The 19,354-nt window shown below is 50.9% G+C and overlaps 1 protein-coding gene across 1 annotated transcript in view; it reads left to right on the top strand.

Annotated features, from left to right (window-relative positions):
- CRYL1 (crystallin lambda 1) overlaps positions 1-19,354 on the top strand; it is a 57,365-nt gene that overhangs the window by 23,112 nt on the left and 14,899 nt on the right. The window contains exons 4-5 of the mRNA XM_038762077.1: positions 13,696-13,857; positions 18,123-18,317. Of these exons, the coding sequence (XP_038618005.1) occupies positions 13,696-13,857; positions 18,123-18,317 (357 nt within the window). The remainder of the gene's footprint in view (positions 1-13,695; positions 13,858-18,122; positions 18,318-19,354) is intronic.

Genomic DNA, 19,354 nt, shown 5'->3' with positions numbered 1-19,354 from the left:
CAGAGCTGTTTCCTTCCCATTGGCTCTGGAGGCAGCTCCCGCGCTTTATTCCACTTGCTCTTTTATGGCAAGGGAAGGGAGGAGAGGAAGTGGGAAGGGAGGAGAAGGGAGAGCCACAACCTGATAGAAGTGGGGGGGGGGGGGGAGGAATTTAGTATTAATTAACAGCCCATCTCCAAGAACCTGAACCCACAGCACAGAGTTGAAGCTGTCAGACTAACTTGGTCTGCCAGTGCCTGCTTTTCGGTGGGCTCTGCCTTGGGTAAATCTCCCTCCAGTCAGGGCATGGCTTGAAAGATTGAGAACTATTTTTCAGTATCAAGTGGGAGCTTTTAAGGAAAAATGAAACAAAAATTCTTGGTTTCTCCCACCATAATTAAACTCAGAAAGGGAAACCCTCACTCTCCCCTTTTCCAGTTAAGTAAATTTATCAGAAATGCATTTGTTCTCACCAGTGGTTCTCAGATAGTTTCATCCCATTCTGCCCCTGCCCCCCACTCACATCTTCATCAACTCTCCCTGAAAGTGTGTGGACGAGGGCGGGGGCCTGGGCTAACATTGCCACATGTCCTGCTTTAGGTGGGCCGTCACGGATGCTTGATCCTTCAGTGCAGCCCACTGAGACCACCATGCCCAAGAGAAGGAGACTGGACGGCCTTGCCACCCCATCACCCCTTCTGCCTTCCGGCCAAGGTGGAAGAAAACCTAGGCTTCCCCCCATCATCTGGCTGCTTGAGATGACCCTGTCCTGGCCGGAGGTGTCGTGGGCGCTTTGCTGTACAGAATGTGCAAAGCCGACCCAGAATTCTCAGCCTGAGCCATCCCTGCTCAGTGACCAGGCAACCTGAATCTGCCAGGGTTGGTTCAGCCAAAGCCTCTCTTGGAGGGAAAAACGGTGTGAGGGGCAGGGGCTCCCGAGTTAGCCGGCAGCTTGACGGCCGGGAGGGAAGCGGGCGGGCCCTGCCTCCCTCTGACCCTTCTCTGGGGGGAAGCTCTGCCCTCAGATCCCAGCCCAGCAGAGCTGGTTATGCCCCATGTTAGTCACTTCCTGCACCCCCGCCCACCACCCACTGCCCGCCGCCCTGCCGCTGACTAACTCCAGCTGCACAGAATATGCAAATCTGCCATCCCAAGCAATGGGAAATCAACCCCCCCAACCTTCCCGACAGATCTCTCTCTGCATGGGCGAAACCCGACTCTGCCTGTGCGCTGGCCTCTTGCCAGGCCTCTCGGCGCAATGCCAGGTGCAGAAGGGGCAGCCTCCTGCTTTCACCTTCCAGGGGGCTGTGCTCCGCGGGGTAGACATGACCTGACCCGCTGCAGGGGTTCCTCATCGCTTTTGCTGTCTCTCAGTGTCTCTCAGACTGTGCCCCCACTCTGCCTCCCACCCCCTCCTTATGGTGGGTACATGGGTCTCTCTCGTGGATGGGAAACATGGCTGGGTGTTGGCTTGTATTAGAACACCCGGGGGAATAGCCTCAGGTCTTCCCTTCCCACAACACTTCCCGCCTGCAGCTGATGTTCTCCTGAAGACTCCACTGGGCTGTAAGCTCATCTTCAAGTCTCTAAGCTCATTGTGGACAGGGAACGTGTCTGCCAATTCTGTTATATTCTACTCCTCCAAGTGCTTAATACAATGCTCTGCACACAGTAAGCACTCAAAGAATACAATCGATTGAAGACCCTCTCACCCAAGGAGAAGTCTATGTGGTTTTTTGTTTTGTTTTTAATGGTATTTGTTAAGTGCTTACTCTGTGCCAGGCAGTGTACTAAGTGCTGGGGTAGGTACAAGAAAGTCAGGTTGGACATAGTCCCTGTCCCACATGGGGCTCGCAGTCCTAAGCCCCATTTTACAGATGAGGTAGCTGAGACACAGAGAAGTTAAATGACTTTGTCACATATTGGCAAAGCCTACCACAAGTTCTCGCATGTCAGGTCTTCAAGAACACGCAAGAGATTCCTCCCTGAAGCAGTCTAAACACACCTCATTTGATCTAAAGGGGGCTGAGCTACACCCAGTGGGTCCACAGCAATAGTTGGACTGAGAACCGTGGGCTGGCCATCCTGGATTTGGAGGCCCAGGGCCCATTTGGGGCCACCTGGAGCAGTGCCTAGGGAAGATGGAGAACTTCAGCAGGAAGAGTGGAACTAGCCTCTGGCTTCTGCTTTCTTCAATGATTAGTTAAGAAGGGGTTCCTGGAGAGGAGGTTCAGAGGAGAACTAGGTACATAAAATGGGAGCCTTGAGTAGCACAGAGGGCTGTCATGGGCTCTGGGGCCATCGCTGAGGGGAGCCTAGCTTTGTCGGCATAAGTCCCCTCCAAGACCAGGCCAGAGACCGGAGGGAAAGGACTGTGGAAGGCAGGGCTGAATGTCTGGAAGGGAACCCAAGAAGCCCTGGAGGGGATGTGCCCCCAGCATTGCAGCTCCTCTTTTGAGGGTAAGGAGTTGGCTGAAACCATGTTTGGTATTTGAGTGTGGAATAGCATGCCCAGTACCAGAGCACAGGGGCCGCACTCACACAGACTGTGCACGGCGGCCACGCTCACACGGAATGTGCACTAAGGAAAAGTCACACTCTGGGACTCTCCATGTCCACCTCCGCTAGCTCACACACAACCATTTCTTCCTCACCATGGAGCACGTATCCAGGAGGGTGAATGTTGGCAGAAGAATTCTGCCACCGCACCCTAGATAGAGGGCACTGTGAAGACCCAATCTCCAGCCAAACTGACCGTATAAACAGTCTGATGCCCCAAAGGGGCTGCTGCTACTGACCAAGGACTCCCCTCAGTTAGAAGCCTGCCTCAGGAGTCCTCACTGGCACTCCTGGGGCTGACTGATTTGCCCAAGGTCACACAGCAGAAAAGTTGCAGTGGGGAGTAGAATGCATGTCCTCTGATTCTCCAGTATGTGCTCTTTCCACCCTGGTCATCCTCCACTCTTCCCTGTTGTTTCCCCTTTGCCGTGTCTCCTCCTCTCCATGACCTCCATCTCACATGGCCAGTTCGTCAGGCCTCACCCTAAGAGGCTGCTAGGACTCAGAAAGGGCCCTAGGCTTTCTGCCCCCGAGTCCGCTCCTCTTCTTTCCCAATCCTTGCAGGTACCAAAGTGTCTCCTGGGCTGAGTCTTTATCGGTACCACCCCAGTCACGGAGATAATGCACGCCCCCGTTTAAAGATAGACAAGAAGAATAGCTAGGCAAGGCTTGGCAATACTGACCTTGCCTCCCAGTTCAGCATATTTGGACTCTGTTGTGCGGGTTAATAGTTGGCACCTGGTCATGGTTTGTCTTTTTGCGGGCACTGCCATATTGAATGGTTGGCATTGTTTAATGCTCTGTAAAATAAGTATGTTGATGTAGGCTCTCCACATGTTCTTTCTCACCGCCATATTAAATGACTGGCATTGTTTAATGCACTTGTAAGAGAAGTATATTCATGCAAGCTCTCTCTCCGCATGTTCTTTCTCGCCTTAGCCAGTCATTCCTGATGTAATGCAACCTCTTAGCACGCAAGCTGGATAGAGTGCGATGGAAGAAGCAGGGAGACAGGGTCATAACAGGGCAGTGACTTCAGACTTATCCGATGCATTGTGTTTCTGAATTAGAAACTATCAGTTCTTTCACATTGTATGGAGGACTTGACTGATTGTCAGTGTTTAAAGTTCTCTGTTACCATATGTCCAATGGAAACAGTAAACTTTAAACAATAAAAGATTAGTTATTTTAAAATGATAATAAATTTCTGTAGTGTTTCTGATTCAGAAACAATGCAGGCGCCTTAAGTAAACTTGAGCAGCAGAAGCCGCCAATTGCTAACCAACTGTGTGTATTGTCAGTTGTGTTGAAACCGTCTTTCTCTTGTTTACCACTGAAATAGTGGTTGACACAACATGATCTTTTTTAAGGTAGGGGCTTTCAGGAACGCAACTATCACTTGTAGCAGGAATGACTGTGGGTGGTGTGTGTGCGTGTGTGTAATAACAGTTGTGTGTATACCTCTATGGATTTAGATAGGATCGTTCAGTGGCATCATCTTCAAAAATAATGAAAGTGTAGCTCTTTCTCCTATCCTTTGTTTTCAAGGATGCCTATACTGACTGTGAAATACGTATTTACTGTGTGTATTCATACGCACATACGCATTCTTCCATAAAGTGTGCGTTTACTGTGCATTTTGGATTGACTGTTGTTAGGGAATTAGGGAACCCTCTTTCAGCAATGTGGGTCTGTCTTGCTAGAACATGTTTGTGATGTTGGAAGAGAAGGTTGTGCACATATGCACAGCACCAATCAAGGCCCGTGCACTGTAGCACAAGTTACCATCAATGTGGGTTTCTTCAGGAATACAACCCGCGTGCTGTAAGAGACCTGAGCATGTGTGGGTGTTTGTCTCCCTTCACACTTCTTTCTCTCTTTCTATAAGGACAGCGAGTGTGAAGGAAATAAGCAAACCTGGGAAACCTGACATTCACCAGAGATTCTTCCGCAACAGTAGAATTATGCTACCTAAACAGTACCCTGCCCTGTGATGCCTCAAAAGACAAAAACGGTAGAAGAGCAACTCAAGAAGGCCCCCTTGTTTGTTATGAAAAATTCCTACAGATTGTGATAACAGCGTGGCATCAAGCGTTGATACTGAAGGTCTACTTAGTTGTAGTGCTAATCAGTTTATTAGATCTTTGAGGGACCTGGACCCCTCCCACAATGTGTCACTGCAGTCCCTTGAGCTGTTGCATAAGCATCACTTATGTGCTGTCTTTAATATCAAATGACAAGACAAAATTATACTGAGGTTCTGGAACCAAGTTCAGTTGCCAACACCAAAGCCATATTCATTTCAGAACAGCTTTCCTGGGTGTACTGTGGCCTGTAGCGGTCATTTTTGAAGAAAATGTTGCTACAACTGCCTGTGTGGGCCCCTTCTGACCCTTCTTTTTAAAATAATGACTAGTAGAGATGAACCAACCAAAGCATGTCAATACAACTAAGCATTCTACACTATGTAGAAAAACCATTACTCCTCAGTTTTCTTCCAAGGCTTCTGTACTCTTGAGGCAATCAGGCCAGTGGTTCGTGGGTAGGTGGACAACTGACTTAAGCATTCAGAACAGTGCTCTGCACACAGTAAATGCTCAGTAAGTATCATTGATTGATTAACTTCCCTTCTCTAGTGGTTGGGGGTGAGCTGTGATGCCAGCTAATAAACCTTTCCTTCCTCCCTTTGCCCCACCCTCTAAATTTAGGCAGCCCTTACAGACCTGACCCTTGGCACCACTCACATTTCCACCCCGTTCCCTGGAGTTCCCCCTGGGTCAGCATCTTGGGAACTGGACCACTCGGCCACCCTCTGCTGCCTCTCATGTTTTGTGTGGGACTCTCATTGGTGCATTGGGCAGACATGGATTTTGTAATTTCTCGGTGCTCCCCATTTCACCTAGCTCTCCTTAAGATTTTACCCAAAAAGACCATTTCTGGGTGATTGACCAGCATCTCCGAGCAGTGTCTGAGCACAGCTTGGGATCCGTGATTCTGGCCTGGGGGTCAGCTGGGGCAGAAAGGGTTTTGTACTCTGAGGTTTAGCCACCAAGTTGGACAATACGCCCCGAGCACTCTTCAAAGAGGAGATCATCGTGTTCAGGCAGCAGCCAGGGGTCTGAATCCAATCCAGGCAATGAAACTTGTCTGCTCGCCCTGAAAATGCAGTCCACGGCCAAGTGTGAAATAATGGCGTAATTATTTTCAGTGGAGGCCGTTAACATGCCTGGCTGGTATGTAATGGGCACTCTGCACCCAAGCTGAAGGATGTGGCCAAGAAAAGATTCCCACAGGTAAATTAATTAGAGTCTCAATCCCTCTTCGGAAGACTTGGCCAGCACCAGGCCCCTGGAGCAGTGCTGGAGCCCATCAGGATTGACGGGAAGTATTTGGCGAGCTGGGTCTCAGAGCACTGGTTTATTTGGTCATTAATTCCAACCACACAGCTACTTGAGTGCTGAAATGATGCTCCTAACATCCACCTCCCTGTAGGCAAGCTTTCTGCAGCCTGCTAGAGGTGCCCAGGCCTGTGCCGTCTATCTCTGGGAAGGAATGGTATCTGGGGCCTCCAGCATTGGCAGTCGACCAGAATCCGAACCTCGAAAGCCCTTCCAGCTTTCAGCTTGTGTGTCGGTCTGGTGCTTTCCCCCATTGTCTGAAGAGCTCGAAGCATGGTGGAAGCGGCTGCTACTGCTGCTTCTGTTTTTCGGAGCGGTCCAGGGTCACTGGGCAGAGGGAGGGAGGGACAGAATTCTTCAAGACAGAATCTACTTGTAATGGAAGAGCCTTGGGTGGGGAGAGCAGGAGGAAAGTGCGAGGGGAGGAGACTGAAATGTTCTAGCAGGCTGGTGACAAGTTTGAAGGGCTGGTAGGCTTTTTACGTCTCCCTGCAAGCCTGCTCTATGAAAACATTGCATCACTGGGCACTCACTTTTACCGGCTGTTGTTTATAAAGGCAGGGCGAGCCTCCACTGGCGACTGTCAAAATTCTGTTTCTACAGTACCGACAGAATGGTTTAACCTAGCCTTTTGGAAAATGGAAAACACAATATTCTATGGAATTGAAATCCATCGAGGGTTACCTTGCCACTGCCCTGAGAAATATTCGAAGAGGAAAGCTCTCAAACTCCCAACTTGGTTCAGCTTTATCTCACACTTCAGGGTCGACAGTGGCTTAAAGCTCTGCAGGAGGTGCAGTTCTTCCTGGCTCCTAGTTGAGCCGTTGGCATTTTTCTCCCTGTACTTTTTGCTGTCTGAACCAGCTGTGTTGACGAGATGCAGATTTCCAACAGGTCCACTGGCCCTGGCTTCTTGAATCCTCAACCTCTCGTGATCCCCTATCTTAACTTCTTACCCCTAGAGTCTTCCTCACATCTGACCAAAACCCTTCTTGCTTTAATCAAGCCCGTGTCCTGTCGTGCAGTTTGCTGTGGTCTTGGAAAAGTTCTGACCAGCACAATCATTGCCCTGGTCCAAATGGAGCCACGCTGCCTGGCACACAGGAAGCACTTAACAAATACCATAACAAAAAGAGCCCTAGTGCCAACGTGTCAAGATGAGGAAGCCGATGGGTATCTCCCTGTGGGCTGTGGAGAGGGCTATCCCGATAGCCAGAACTCATCCTGCTCCCAGAGTTGTGCTCTAACGTTGCTTCGTGCACTGGTGACTGTTGCAACATGCAACACTGAATTTCACTTTGTTGCTACACCTTCCAGACAAAGCAGATTGTGTGCTTGTGTGTGCGTGCATGCACGCAGACTTTTAGCTGTCTAGACTGCAAACTAGTTTTGCTAGGCTGACTGCCATGTGTACCTCTTTGCTGGTGAATATCCAGTAGCCTGGGTTAGGCTGGGCATGAAGGACCCATCAGACGATGAGCTTGGCTCTGCTGCTGCTGAAAAGGGCCCCACAGTACGGCCCCATAGCCACACTGTGGCTGGAGATGCCCAAGCAGCCGGACCTTCCAAAAAGCAGGACATCACCTGCCATCGCCTATATAGGCCGAGCAAGGAGGGACATGGCCGACCGCATCCCGTACTCCACTTACATTCCCGCCAGCCTGCTATCCTCCCCTCCACCCCCACCGCGGGTCCAAGTTGGTTCCTCGGGGCTGGGGGCTGGGTCATCGTCCTCATGGTCTGAGCCTTTCTGGGGATCCTGAAATGTAAGGTGAACTCCAAAGTGTCATTTTGGGGATTTTCCCGGCCAGACTGTGGTCTGAGGGAAATAGTTCCAAGGAAGAGCTTTCCGAAAAGTCATGGGAACCCTCTTATCACCCCAAGCTTCACTGAGTTCTGATTGACTGATTGACACAGATCTCACCACTTTGACCCTCTCGTCTCTCCTGGGGCTGACCAGCCCCATTGCTCGTTCACAGTCTAATCATTCATGGAGGTTGGGTCCCTGTGGCTGGCATCTCCCAGCCCTGGGCTACAAACCATTCCCACTGCTGGCCACAGGAGCCCATGGAGGCTTGCTCATCTTCCTCATGACTGTGAATTACTTTAATGCCTCCCTTCCCCAGTTAGATATTAAGCTCCTGTGAATAGAGCCTTCTAACTCCGTGGTATTCCCACTCCCGGCACACAATAGTCGCTCGGCCAATACCGTTGATTGGGCAATTGACTTGTACCCCTGGGAACACTACAGTAAGCCTTATTCCCACATTCAAAGCCTTATTGAAGGCACATCTCCTCCAAGAAGCCTTCCCTGACTAAGTCCTCATTTATTCTTCCCCCACTCCCTTCTGTGTCACCCTTGCACTTGGTTTTGCCCCTTTATTCACCCTTTCTTCAGCCCCACAGAACTTATGTACATAGCCATAATTTATTTCTATTAATGTCTGTGTACCCCTCTATACTGGAAGCTCATTGGCAGAGAAGTCTCCACCAACTCTGTTATATCGTACTCTCCAAAGCGCATACAGTAAGCGCTCAATAAATACAATTGATTGATTGATGATTGGTTGAATGAACCCAAGGGAATCTTTCCTCCCTCGGGTCCAGGTGGATGTGCCCATAGCCATTTGCTTTCTTCTTGGATAAGGCAAAAACTAACATGTATGACTCAGGCTTCCAAGGCTTTGTCCAAGGGAGGCCTCTTGCTCCGAAACTCATTCCCAAGCCTGAAAGGGTGCGTTGCGTGCTCGGCTCTAGCATCGACTAATACTTCCAGAAAGCCTCTCGGGGGGAGCGAAAGCTTTTGTTCTTCCTTCTTTAATTTAGGAAAACTAATCCCTAAATGCCAGAGCCGTGTCAAAATCATTAGGGAAGGGGTGAGAGCCGCGCCATAGGGGAGGAGATTCTGCCGAAGGAATTGTTTGGGAGGAAGAAAGACGCTCAGCAGGAATGGTTCAAGGTGGGGAGGGCAAAGGAGGGGTAGTGGGGCAGCTGCCCCAGGCCCTCCGTGGGTGGGGCCCCTTGAGTTTCCAGACCTGACCTGCCTCCACCCACTCCCTCATGGGCGACTCCAGCCCAGGCCACAGTTTCCACCTCCCCTGTCTGCACGCTGCTCCAGGCCAGAGCCCCCCCCCCCCCCCCCCCCCCCCCCCCCCCAACGACCCAAGCCAGAGGCTAAGTTGGGGCCAATCACTCCTCTCTGGAGCGTGGGAGACAGACTCCTGTCTGTCTGGCTTTTATCGAGCCCCAGCCTGCTCTGGGAGACCAGAATGATTGGCCGGGTAAGCAGGGAGAGAGAGACAAACAGGTAGGTTTGGTAGCACTGTGAATGTGAACAAGGATGACTCTACTGGGCAGTTCAGAAGCAAAGAAAGTAGTAGTTGGCATCCTCAGCATTAAAAGTGTCGGACCCCGGAAGAGCAACTGTAATCAGCACAGGAGAACGAACGACTCTGTCTCTGGATAATTTTCTTCCGCACCCCTCCCCCCCCACAAGGTCTCTGGTAGCTCAACCAGCAAGATCCGGTTTCATTTAGAAGTCCGAGGTGCTCCTTGGTTCCCACCTTGGGAGTTGGTGACAGATATCTCCAAAAAAAATAATCTCCAGTGGCTGCCTGTCAACCTACGCATCAAGCAAAAACTCCTCACTCTCGGCTTCAAGGCTCTCCATCACCTCGCCTCCTCCTACCTCACCTCCCTTCTGTCCTTCTACAGCCCAGCCCACACTCTCCGCTCCTCTGCTGCTAATCTCCTCAGTGTACCTCGTTCTCACCTGTCCCGCCATCGACCCCAGGCCCACGTCCTTCCCCTGGCCTGGAATGCCCTCCCTCCACACATCCGCCAAGCTAGCTCTCTTCCTCCCTTCAACGCCCTACTGAGAGCTCACCTCCTCCAAGAGGCCTTCCCAGACTGAGTGCCCTCTCTCCTCTCCCCTTCCCCATTCCCCCCCCACCTCCTTCCCCTCCCCACAGCACCTGTATATATGTTTGTACAGATTTATTACTCTATTTATTTTACTTGTACATATTTCTATTTATTTTGTTAATGATGTGCATTTAGCATTAATTCTATTTGCTCTGATGACTTGACACCTGTCCACATGTTTTGTTTTGTTGTCTGCCTCCCCCTTCAAGACTGTGAGCCGTTGTTGGGTATGTTGCCATCTTGTACTTCCCAAGCGCTTAATACAGTGCTTCACACACAGTAAGCGCTCAATAAATACGACTGAATGAATGAAATAGCCATAATAGGGGTGATCCTCTAACTGCCCTTAACTGCCTGTCTTTTCGTTGGCTTGGGATCTAAACTCCCTGGGCTGGTCCTGGGGCTAACCAGGTGCTCTGCACCAAATTTAATGATTTCCTTCCTGTTTGTTTGCCCCATATATAAACAGGTGTTAAGTACAGTACTGCAAGGAGAGGAAGCAGTGAAATAGCTTTCCCATAATTGGTTTAGTCCCAGAATGTGCTTTGTGTTCCAGTTGAGGGTTGGGGCCCAATTCTCACGGAATAAGTGGCTGGAAAATCTGCAGTAAATGGTCGAAGCCGTGATCAGGCAGTGAGATTTGGGCACGCAAACCTCCCACTCTCCCTGTCCTGGCCCAGGCCATCCCTCCTCGGCCTGTTGGTGACTCCAGAGAAAAGGCAGTTGCTTTTTGTTCAGCAAAAAAGAGTCTTCCTCCTCACCGTGCATATCCCTCTTTGGAATCACTGGCTGGTAGCTGGGTCTGGCACACGCACTGGGTTTGGTTTCCTAGATTTCTTTGGTGACAATTTTCCAGGTCGGCTACAGTTTCTGGTCGTGGAGGGGAAATGGGATCCTGGTTGAGGACAAGGTGCAGTTCCTCCTTGGTTCCCAGGCACCAATGACTTTTAAAGGTTTATTTCTTGATCTTTCAGAATAATTTCTTGTATTAAGGAACCTAAGGAAACAACAGAACTTGCTTCTTAGTCTGAAAACTGGTCACACAGTCAACTTCCTAAATCTGATTCTCAAAAATCTGAAATTCTCACAAGTCTGAAACATCTGTATTGTACCATCCACATCTTATGCAGTTCTGTGTAGATATAGCTACCATTTTCATTGAAAGTAACTACTTTCCACTTGAAACAAGCATAGTATTGTTCCTGGTGTTTAGAGACACTGAGATACAAGCTGCAATGTGTACAGTGTTGTTCAAGGAGGGGCAGGGCTGGCACTTTTCTTGGGTTCCAGAAAGGCAGGCATTTTCCAATGTCCGGCAGGTGTCCAGGCCCAAGGAGACTGGATTTATAATGTTTCCGTAAATTGTGCCAAAACCGTTTCAGTATCACATTCAAAATGGCCCTAAAACATTCTTGAACACGAGAAGTTTGCTTAAACAAGAGTGGGCTGTGGGTGAGTTTTTGTGGGGGGTTTTTAAGGTGGGGTGCCAAGCCTGCTTCTTCCCTTTGGATTGCTGCAGAGGTAGTTATGTGCAACCAGGACATCTTTGGGGAGCAGGCAGGCTTAACCCTGACAGGCTCCGTCTAGAGCGGTTGATTTTTTGGGCAGTCGGCTGCTGCTTGAGTTCAGCTGCTGATCGATACCCCGGAATCTCCCTGAGGGTTCATATCAGGTGTATGGAGCTGAGCCTGGGTGCATCCTGTATGTGCAGCCCGAGTCCCATCTCTCGACCCCACCCGGCAATCTCATCTTCTGACAACGATTCCATCCCCCAGCCAAGTTTGGGAATGGAAATATGGCCAGGATACTGTGGGTTCATTCCTAGACAACCCCTTGGCGGTGAGTGGTGGGGATTGGACCACAGCAAGGGCTTTTCAAAGGAGTTTGTGTGGATTGAACATGCATCCCCAGGAGAATAATAATTATGGTATTTGTTAAATGCTTACTATGTGCCAGGCACTGTTCTAAGTGGTGGGATAGATACAAGATAATCGGGCTGGACACCGTGCCTATTCCACATAGGGCTCACAGTCTTATCCCCATTTTACGGATGAGGTAAGTGAGGCCCCAAAGAAGTTAAGGTACTTGCCCAAGATCACACAGCAAACAAGTGGCAGAGCTGGGGTTAGACCCCATGACCTTCTAACTCCCAGGCCCGTTCTTTATCCATTAGACCACGCTGCCATGCAGGTAAAGGCTGCAATGGAGGCTGCCCAGGCCCCAGACAGCTCTTCCTTTGCTTTGTTCACACTTCTCCACTCAGCAAGCAAAAACCTTGGCAGTGATGATGTTCCTAGCCCTGCCTGCCCCAGCACTGCCGACAAATCGACCATCCATTCTTGGCTTTTGGCTATTCCCCTACAGCAGGGAGAGGCATGAGCTGGTTTAATCAAGTTGGGAGTTGGGCTCTGCCCACCTTGGAAGGGTTGGAAGGGGGACTGCAGTGGGGAAGGGAAGCAGGGAGGGTGAGCCACCGAGGGGGCTGCACTGGGGAGGTGGTGTGGGCACTGTAGCAGAGGCCATTGATCTGCAGCAGAAAATAGCCCGGGAGTCAAGCTGCTTTCAGAGTGTTACTGATCCTGCTGAGGAGCTCAGCTATTGTCCTCACCCTCAGAGCCTGTCTGGGAGACAGGTCCATCACTGTTTCTGATACCCTGCTTTCTTGCCTGGCTCTCCACTCCAGGGCCTACCGACGCACCACAGGCTTCAGAACTTCGGAATCATCCATGAGCGATGGGTTTTTCACCAGGGTGTGTTAGGGACTTGGCTTCCGCCCTGCTCCCTGGGAGTCAGGAACATCTCTGCCTTTTCAGAAAAAGTAACTCTGCGGTGGCAGTGGTGGTAACCAGGGAAAGAGGCCTCAATGTGGCTGCTCCAACCAGGAATACAATCAGACCCCTCTAAAAGGAACCTCAGCAAATGTGCCATTGACAGTCCTGTTTAATCATAAGGGGCTTGGGTTTCCTTCGGCTTGAAGTGCTCTTCCCGCTTCGCTATCCCATCATCTAGAGACGGGTATATGATTTCAGGGGAGACTCTGCACACACCCGACAATAAGGCCATTCATTCCTCCCCTTTTATTAGCTTGAACAGAATCGACCTCTTTCCTACTCTCTGGCCTCACTAAAAGGATCTATTTAAACTTCACCCAACTTGCAAGTTTAACGGATCCAGGAATTGCTCAATGCGACTAGCAGGGTATTGTAGCCTTTTTGATAAGGGGATTTGGTACAATGGGCTTTACAGTTCTTAAATAACTCCATTTTTTTTTCTGTCTTTGAAATCTAGTTCTTTAATTACCTTTCGTTCTTAATAAAATTCCTTGTAGCCTGATGTTTTCAGAAAAGTGATCACTCACTCCCGACCACGTGGGGGAGAAGTGGAGATGGGGCTTGGGCTTGTTGGGGTTTACGCAGCAAGCTTCCTGATTTGACCATGTCATTCGATGTTCACACAGCTAATTGAAACTTCATTTGCCCTTAGCGGGGAGCCTTTTTCTTTTGGAAGGAATGAAGAGTTTTCCCCTATGATGAAGCCGGGCTACTTACTGTCGTGCTGTTCATAGGATAAAGGAGCAATTTATAATCATTCTTTGTATGGGTGGGAATCTAAATTTTGGCCCCTTTTCCCTGCCAGCATAGATGAGAAGAGAAGCAAGTTTTCTAGCCCCTTTCCATGTGACAACACCTCCAGGAGCTCTTTGGTGATGCCGGGGGATGGGAGGGGGAGGTTGGAGAGAGTTTGGGGCCTTTGGGGGTTGCACACTATGTCATTTGTGCAATTGGTTTCAATTGGTGCAATTGGTCAATTGGTTTCTGGCCTCATCTCTTCCCAGGAATGCATTCCGGAAAACCTAGACTTGAAAAAGAAAGTGTTTGCTCAGTTAGATCTGGTTGTGGATGATAACATCATCATAAGCAGCTCGAGTTCCTGCCTTTTGCCTTCAAAGATGTTCACCGGACTGAAGCATGTGAAGCAGTGTATTGTGGCCCATCCTGTGAGTATCTCAGCATTTATTTCCCAGGGCCATTTGTTCTCATTTGATCCAGTACCACCAGAGGCCAGATTTTCCAAGTCCCCAGCTAGCCTCTGAACGGAAAGGGTCCCTGGGGCCCCATACCTGCCTAGGGTGTGTGCCACCTCTGCTACCACCATTTGGCACCCTGGGAGGACCAGCATTCAGGAAGGGCCCTCGTGGTTTCCCAGCCGAGGAACTTGCTTGTCACCCTCTGTATCCTTTCTGGTGCCTCTCCTTCCCAGAGCCTGTGGCAATCAACTGGATCCATGGGATTCATTCTGCCATTGACGTGTTCCACTCTGGGACTGCTACAGGGGAGTGGCAGTGTTGGGCAAACTCTGACACTTCCCTGTGACAGGTGGAGCCACCACCAGAGAGAGAGAGGGCGATCCGGAACAACCCGTGCTTCATCTCTGGCACCGGGCGGACCTGTGCCCTCTTCTCTTCTGGGCAGGACCCTGGACTCCGAACTAGGGAAACATAGATACACTCAAGGATTTGAACACTTCATTGAAGATTTATAAAGGGCCTTCTTGCGTGAAACACGGTGACTCGTAATCTAGAGCAGGTATTACTAACACAGGCCAGCACATGCTTGAAGAAGATGAGTAACGTTTGGCCAGGACCTCAGCCTCTTCTTCTCTATCAGACAGTGGAGCAGGTCAGCTTTCATGGCAAAAACATCCGGGTTCTGGTGGCCCCCTAAGGCCCGTGTCCAAATCCCTTTGTCTGGTTCCAGCCTAAACTCTTGCTGCCCTCTCCTCAGGGACATGTGGGCTTTGTCCTTGCTCTTCACTTTTTTGGGGTGGTTTCTGAGGAGAGAGTTGGGGGTCTGCCCGATCCCTGTGGACTCTGGTGCTCCTCAGTTACTGAGCAGTCCCTCCCCTCTCTTCTAGCCCCCTGACTTGGCCAACCAAGCTACACTCTTCCCTCCCCTCTCCAGGCTCTTCCCTGCATGACAGCATTCTCGGTACTCCAGAACTGTCTTCCGGACTCTCAATGCTTGGCAGCGTGACATAGTGGATAGAGCACGGGCCTGGAAATCAGAAGGACCTGGGTTCTAATCCTTTCTCCACCACATGTCTGTTGTTTGACCTTGAGCATGTCATTTAACTTCTCTGGCAGCCTCAGTTACCTCATCTGAAAAATGGGGATTAAGATGTGAGTCCCATTTGCGACAGGGATTGTGTCCAACCTGAATGACTTGTGTCTAATCCAGTGCTTGACACACAGTCAGCGCTTAACAAATACCATAATTATTAATTATTATTGGTTCCCACCAGGGATTTATTTTCCCTCATCTACTTGCTATTTCAAGGTTGATTATCAATCCATAGGATTTATTAAGATTTTGTTTTTAATGGTATGTGTTAAGCACTTACTATGTACTGTACTAAGCACTGGGATAGATACAAGTTAATCAGGTTGGGTACAGTCCCTGTTCCACCTAGTGCTCACGGTCTTAATCCCCATTTTACTGATGAGGTAACTGAGGCCCAGAGGAGTGAAGTGACTTTCCCACGGCCACACAACAGACAAGTGGAGGTGCCAGGATTAGAACCCAGCTTCTTCTGACTCCCAGTCTCGTGCTGTATACACCAGGCCATGCTGCTTCTCTATGCTAAGCACTTGGGAGAGTATACTAGAATTAGTAGCCATAATACCTGCCCCGAAGGAATTAACAATCCACTAGGGGAGACAGACATTGAAATCATCTTCCCCATGGACTGTAAACTCCTTGAGGGCAAGGGTCCATATTCTTAGCCATTCCCTGAGCACCTAGAACAGAACTTGGCCTATTCTAGGGGCTCAGTACTCTGCTGCCATTGCCACGGCTGCTGCTGCAGGATGGGGTGAGACAGCCCTTTGAAACGGAGCCTTCGGACTCTTCAGGATTTAGGCTCCCCTTTGAGCAAACTACCCTTCCGAAGTCCTGGCTGATAGACTTGATTGCAGGACTGGGACTAGAGTGCAGGAAATGAATACAGGACTGGGACTGCTCTATGTCCTGCCCCTCCACCCCCCACCCCCACTCACAGTGCACTGCTGTCTCCCTACCACCACACTGCTGCGGACCCCCCCTCCCCGTTCACACTGCACCGTTCTTTCCCACAGCTCATGCTGCACCATTGTTCTTCACCTCTCCACTCACAACTGTCCTCCCTTGGCTGGACCTCACCATTCCCGGCCAGTCCCAAGGCAGCTGATTCTAGGGTGGCAGCTGACTCTAGAAAAGCAGCGTGGCTTAGCGGAAAGAGCACGGGCTTGGGAGTCAGAGGTCGTGGGTTCTAATCCTGACTGCCGCTTGTCAGCTTTGTGACTTTGGGAAAGTCACTTAACTTCTCTGTGCCTCCGTTACCTCATCTGTAAAATATGGATTAAAACTGTGAACCCCACTTGGGACAACATGATAGCCTTGTATTTACCCAAGCGCTTAGAACAGTGCTTGGCACATAGTAAGTGCTTAACAAATACCATTATTATTATTATTATTAGGGTGCAATGCTGCACTGGGGTTGGCTTGAGGCCAGGACTTGTGGAGTGGCCATTTGAACATGGCCAATTCCCCCCATCCCAAACCCTTCCACTGGGAAAAGGAATGGAACAGGAACATTGAGCTCACTGAGTTCTGGGAGGGAGCAGCCTCTGCCTCTGGCCCAGGGCACTTTCCTTCCATGGGAGCAGGGCAAACTTACTTTCCCCTTTACCCGGAACCATTTTATCCAGGTAGGCAAAATAGGCCGCCAGCTGCAGTGACATCCGTCCTGCTGTCTGGCTGAGCGGAAATGATCGGAGTCAGCAAGGTCAGTGGTGGACCCGCGGGCCCGATGCCTGCGTGCTGGTCGACACCACCTCGCAGAACGATTGTGCAAGAGATGCCGCACTACCTCAACAGCTGCTGGCTGGCCCGCCTTTCCCGTTTCCCTGCAGCCCTGCCCACCTGCGGAGGCCCCCGCCACCCACCCATACTGCCAGCTTGGGACATTTGCCAAGTCTGCCTTGCTAGGAGGGGTCATATGAAGTAGACTGACTCATTTCACCTTAAAGTCCTGCTCCTTCCCAAGCTAGCCGGGCCTAGGGTCAGTTCACCACTGGGGTCAGCCATCCCGGCGCGCTCTGCTTCTTCCCCTCAGTCAGAGCCTAGGAAGAGGGAAATCGGGGCAGGGAAAATAGGAGTGGGGAACAGGGATGAGGTTGGGGGTTAGGGATTGGGGGAGTGAGGTCACACCTGGGAGAAGCACAGGGAGAGAAGGAGAAATTGTACATTGGCTGTTCTGGCAGAGCTACCAAGTAGACACTGATTTCATGGCGGGGAGGAGTCGCTGCCCATGAGGGCCATCCTTTCCTTCAAGGCGGAGGGGGGAATGGCCCAGCATATGCAAACTGAAATCTCTGCTCTCCACAACTGCGAAAGTTTTTAACAGGAAAACACCCCACAGTTAAACTGCCCAAAGGCACATTTGGGATCTAGTGTCTCCTATCACCCCTAACTTTATAAACCTGGAAAGGGAGGGGCCCCTGGCCTCCCCACCCTTGGCTGGGGGAGGCTTCCCAGCACAGGGAAAGGGTGGTGGAGGGGTCCTCTGGGTTCATACCCAGCCCGGTTTGGGACTTCCTAGGCCCGTTGGCCAGTCACGGGGAAGGGTTGGAATTGGAGTTCAGCAACTCCAGAATTTGGGATTTCGTTGGGGATGGATGGTGGCCATTAACACAGACCGGCTGACCTCCGGGTCTTCCTTGTGTTTGCCCACTTCCATCCGTCATCCTGGCCGAGGGAGCAAAGCTTCTGTGATACCTAAATTGACCCCAGGCCCAGCTAGTTGGCCCATAGACTATAAGCTTCTTGCGGGCAGTCTACCAAATCTACTGTATTGTGCTTTGCCGAGTGCGTAGTACAGTTCTGGGCACACGGTAAGTACTCAATAAATAGCATCGATTGGTTGATTCATGAACTAAACCTAAAAATGGGAAGGTGCAATCTACATGGTCTCTGTGTGTAAACCCAGATTTCAAGCCCATGTGGCCCCACATTCTTTGCAGGGAGGGGAAGAGCAGAGGTTCACACTCCTGGGGTTTCTGTCATCTTCATCACAGCTAGTGCTGCACAGCGAGGCCACCAGAAGCGGGTCCATCCCAAACCTGGTGTGGTGACCGCCTGGCCTGTTGTTCCAAAAGGCCACCCCGACCGATCCTCGGGGGTGGGTCCCCTCTGAGACCTCCCGCTCTCTCTCTCTCTGCTCTAGGTCAACCCACCGTATCACATCCCGCTGGTCGAGCTGGTTCCCCACCCCAAGACGGCCCCCTCCACAGTGGAGAGGACACACGCCCTAATGAGGAGGATTGGGCAGTCACCGGTCAGGATTGCCAGGGAAATCGATGGATTCGTCCTGAACCGGCTCCAGTACGCCATCATCGGGGAGGCATGGAGGCTCGTGGAGGTAGGTGAACCTTCCCTTTGGAGGTAGCAGTTTCAACTGCTCCCTGGGGGATCTTTTGAGGGAAGTGTTGTGCCCAGCTGGGGTCCCTCCTCAAGGCTTGAGGGGGAGGGTAGCCCAAATGCCCACTCCACAGAGTGGGGGCAGAACAGCCCTCCTGTATTTCCTCCACCAGCAGCGCTCAGATCAGGAGGTTTCTGGGTGCAGAGGGGAGATGGGCGGGCGGGAGAAGGGATGGGAGGGAAAGCGGAAGGACACAGGGAGGGAAGGCAGAAGAGAGAGTAGGTGGATGGGAGAAAGGAGGGTGGACGAGAGGGAAAGTGGGTGAGCGGCAGGCAGGCTGGACGCAGCTCCAGGATTTGCAGAATCTTGATTGTGCCTGAGGGGAATGTGGGGCCCGACTGCTTGGGCCTGGGGCGGCTGGAGGGAGCGACTTCCACCTCTCCCCTGACTCCCATGGCAGCCAAGAGGAGAGGGGGGAGGAAGGAGGAGGAGGTGGGCAGGCCCAGCCCATGACCTGAACTTGGTATGGGTAATTATGGTAATTATTTCCAACCCCTGTCCTGAACCAGCATGGGTAATTATGGTAATTATGATCATTGCCTAGCTGAGCTCTGGGCCGGAGATCAGTGAGGGATGTTTTAACCCTCCAGGTGCTGTACAATTGTCCCAACAGCTTTCTTAGTCCACAAAAGTCCCTTTCCCCAATGTGTACAGTGGGGTTGTTGGTTATTTAGACAGATCCCACAAAGATCACCCCTTTGAATGAGCCACAGTGCTACTTCATAGAATCCAGTGGGTTCACACGAACCCATCTGTCCATCATGCTGTGGCAGACACTATGAGACCTCCTTCATTTCCAGGGACCACGTCTTCAGATGTGAGTGTGCACCCGAGTGTGACTTCAACAGTGCTTGTGGTGGTATGGGAGAGAGAGGCAATGTTGGTAGGAATTAGCAACCAGAACGTTTCCCGGCTCTGAGCGCCACCATTGATCTGACCCAGGCACAGAGTTTCTTATGGCAGGAAAGCCACCGATC

Source organism: Tachyglossus aculeatus, chromosome 20, assembly GCF_015852505.1.
Source record: "Tachyglossus aculeatus isolate mTacAcu1 chromosome 20, mTacAcu1.pri, whole genome shotgun sequence".
In the NCBI taxonomy this organism is placed as follows: Eukaryota; Metazoa; Chordata; class Mammalia; order Monotremata; family Tachyglossidae; genus Tachyglossus; species Tachyglossus aculeatus.
Note: the sequence above shows the minus strand (reverse complement) of the source record. Positions and strands in the feature narration are given on the sequence as shown.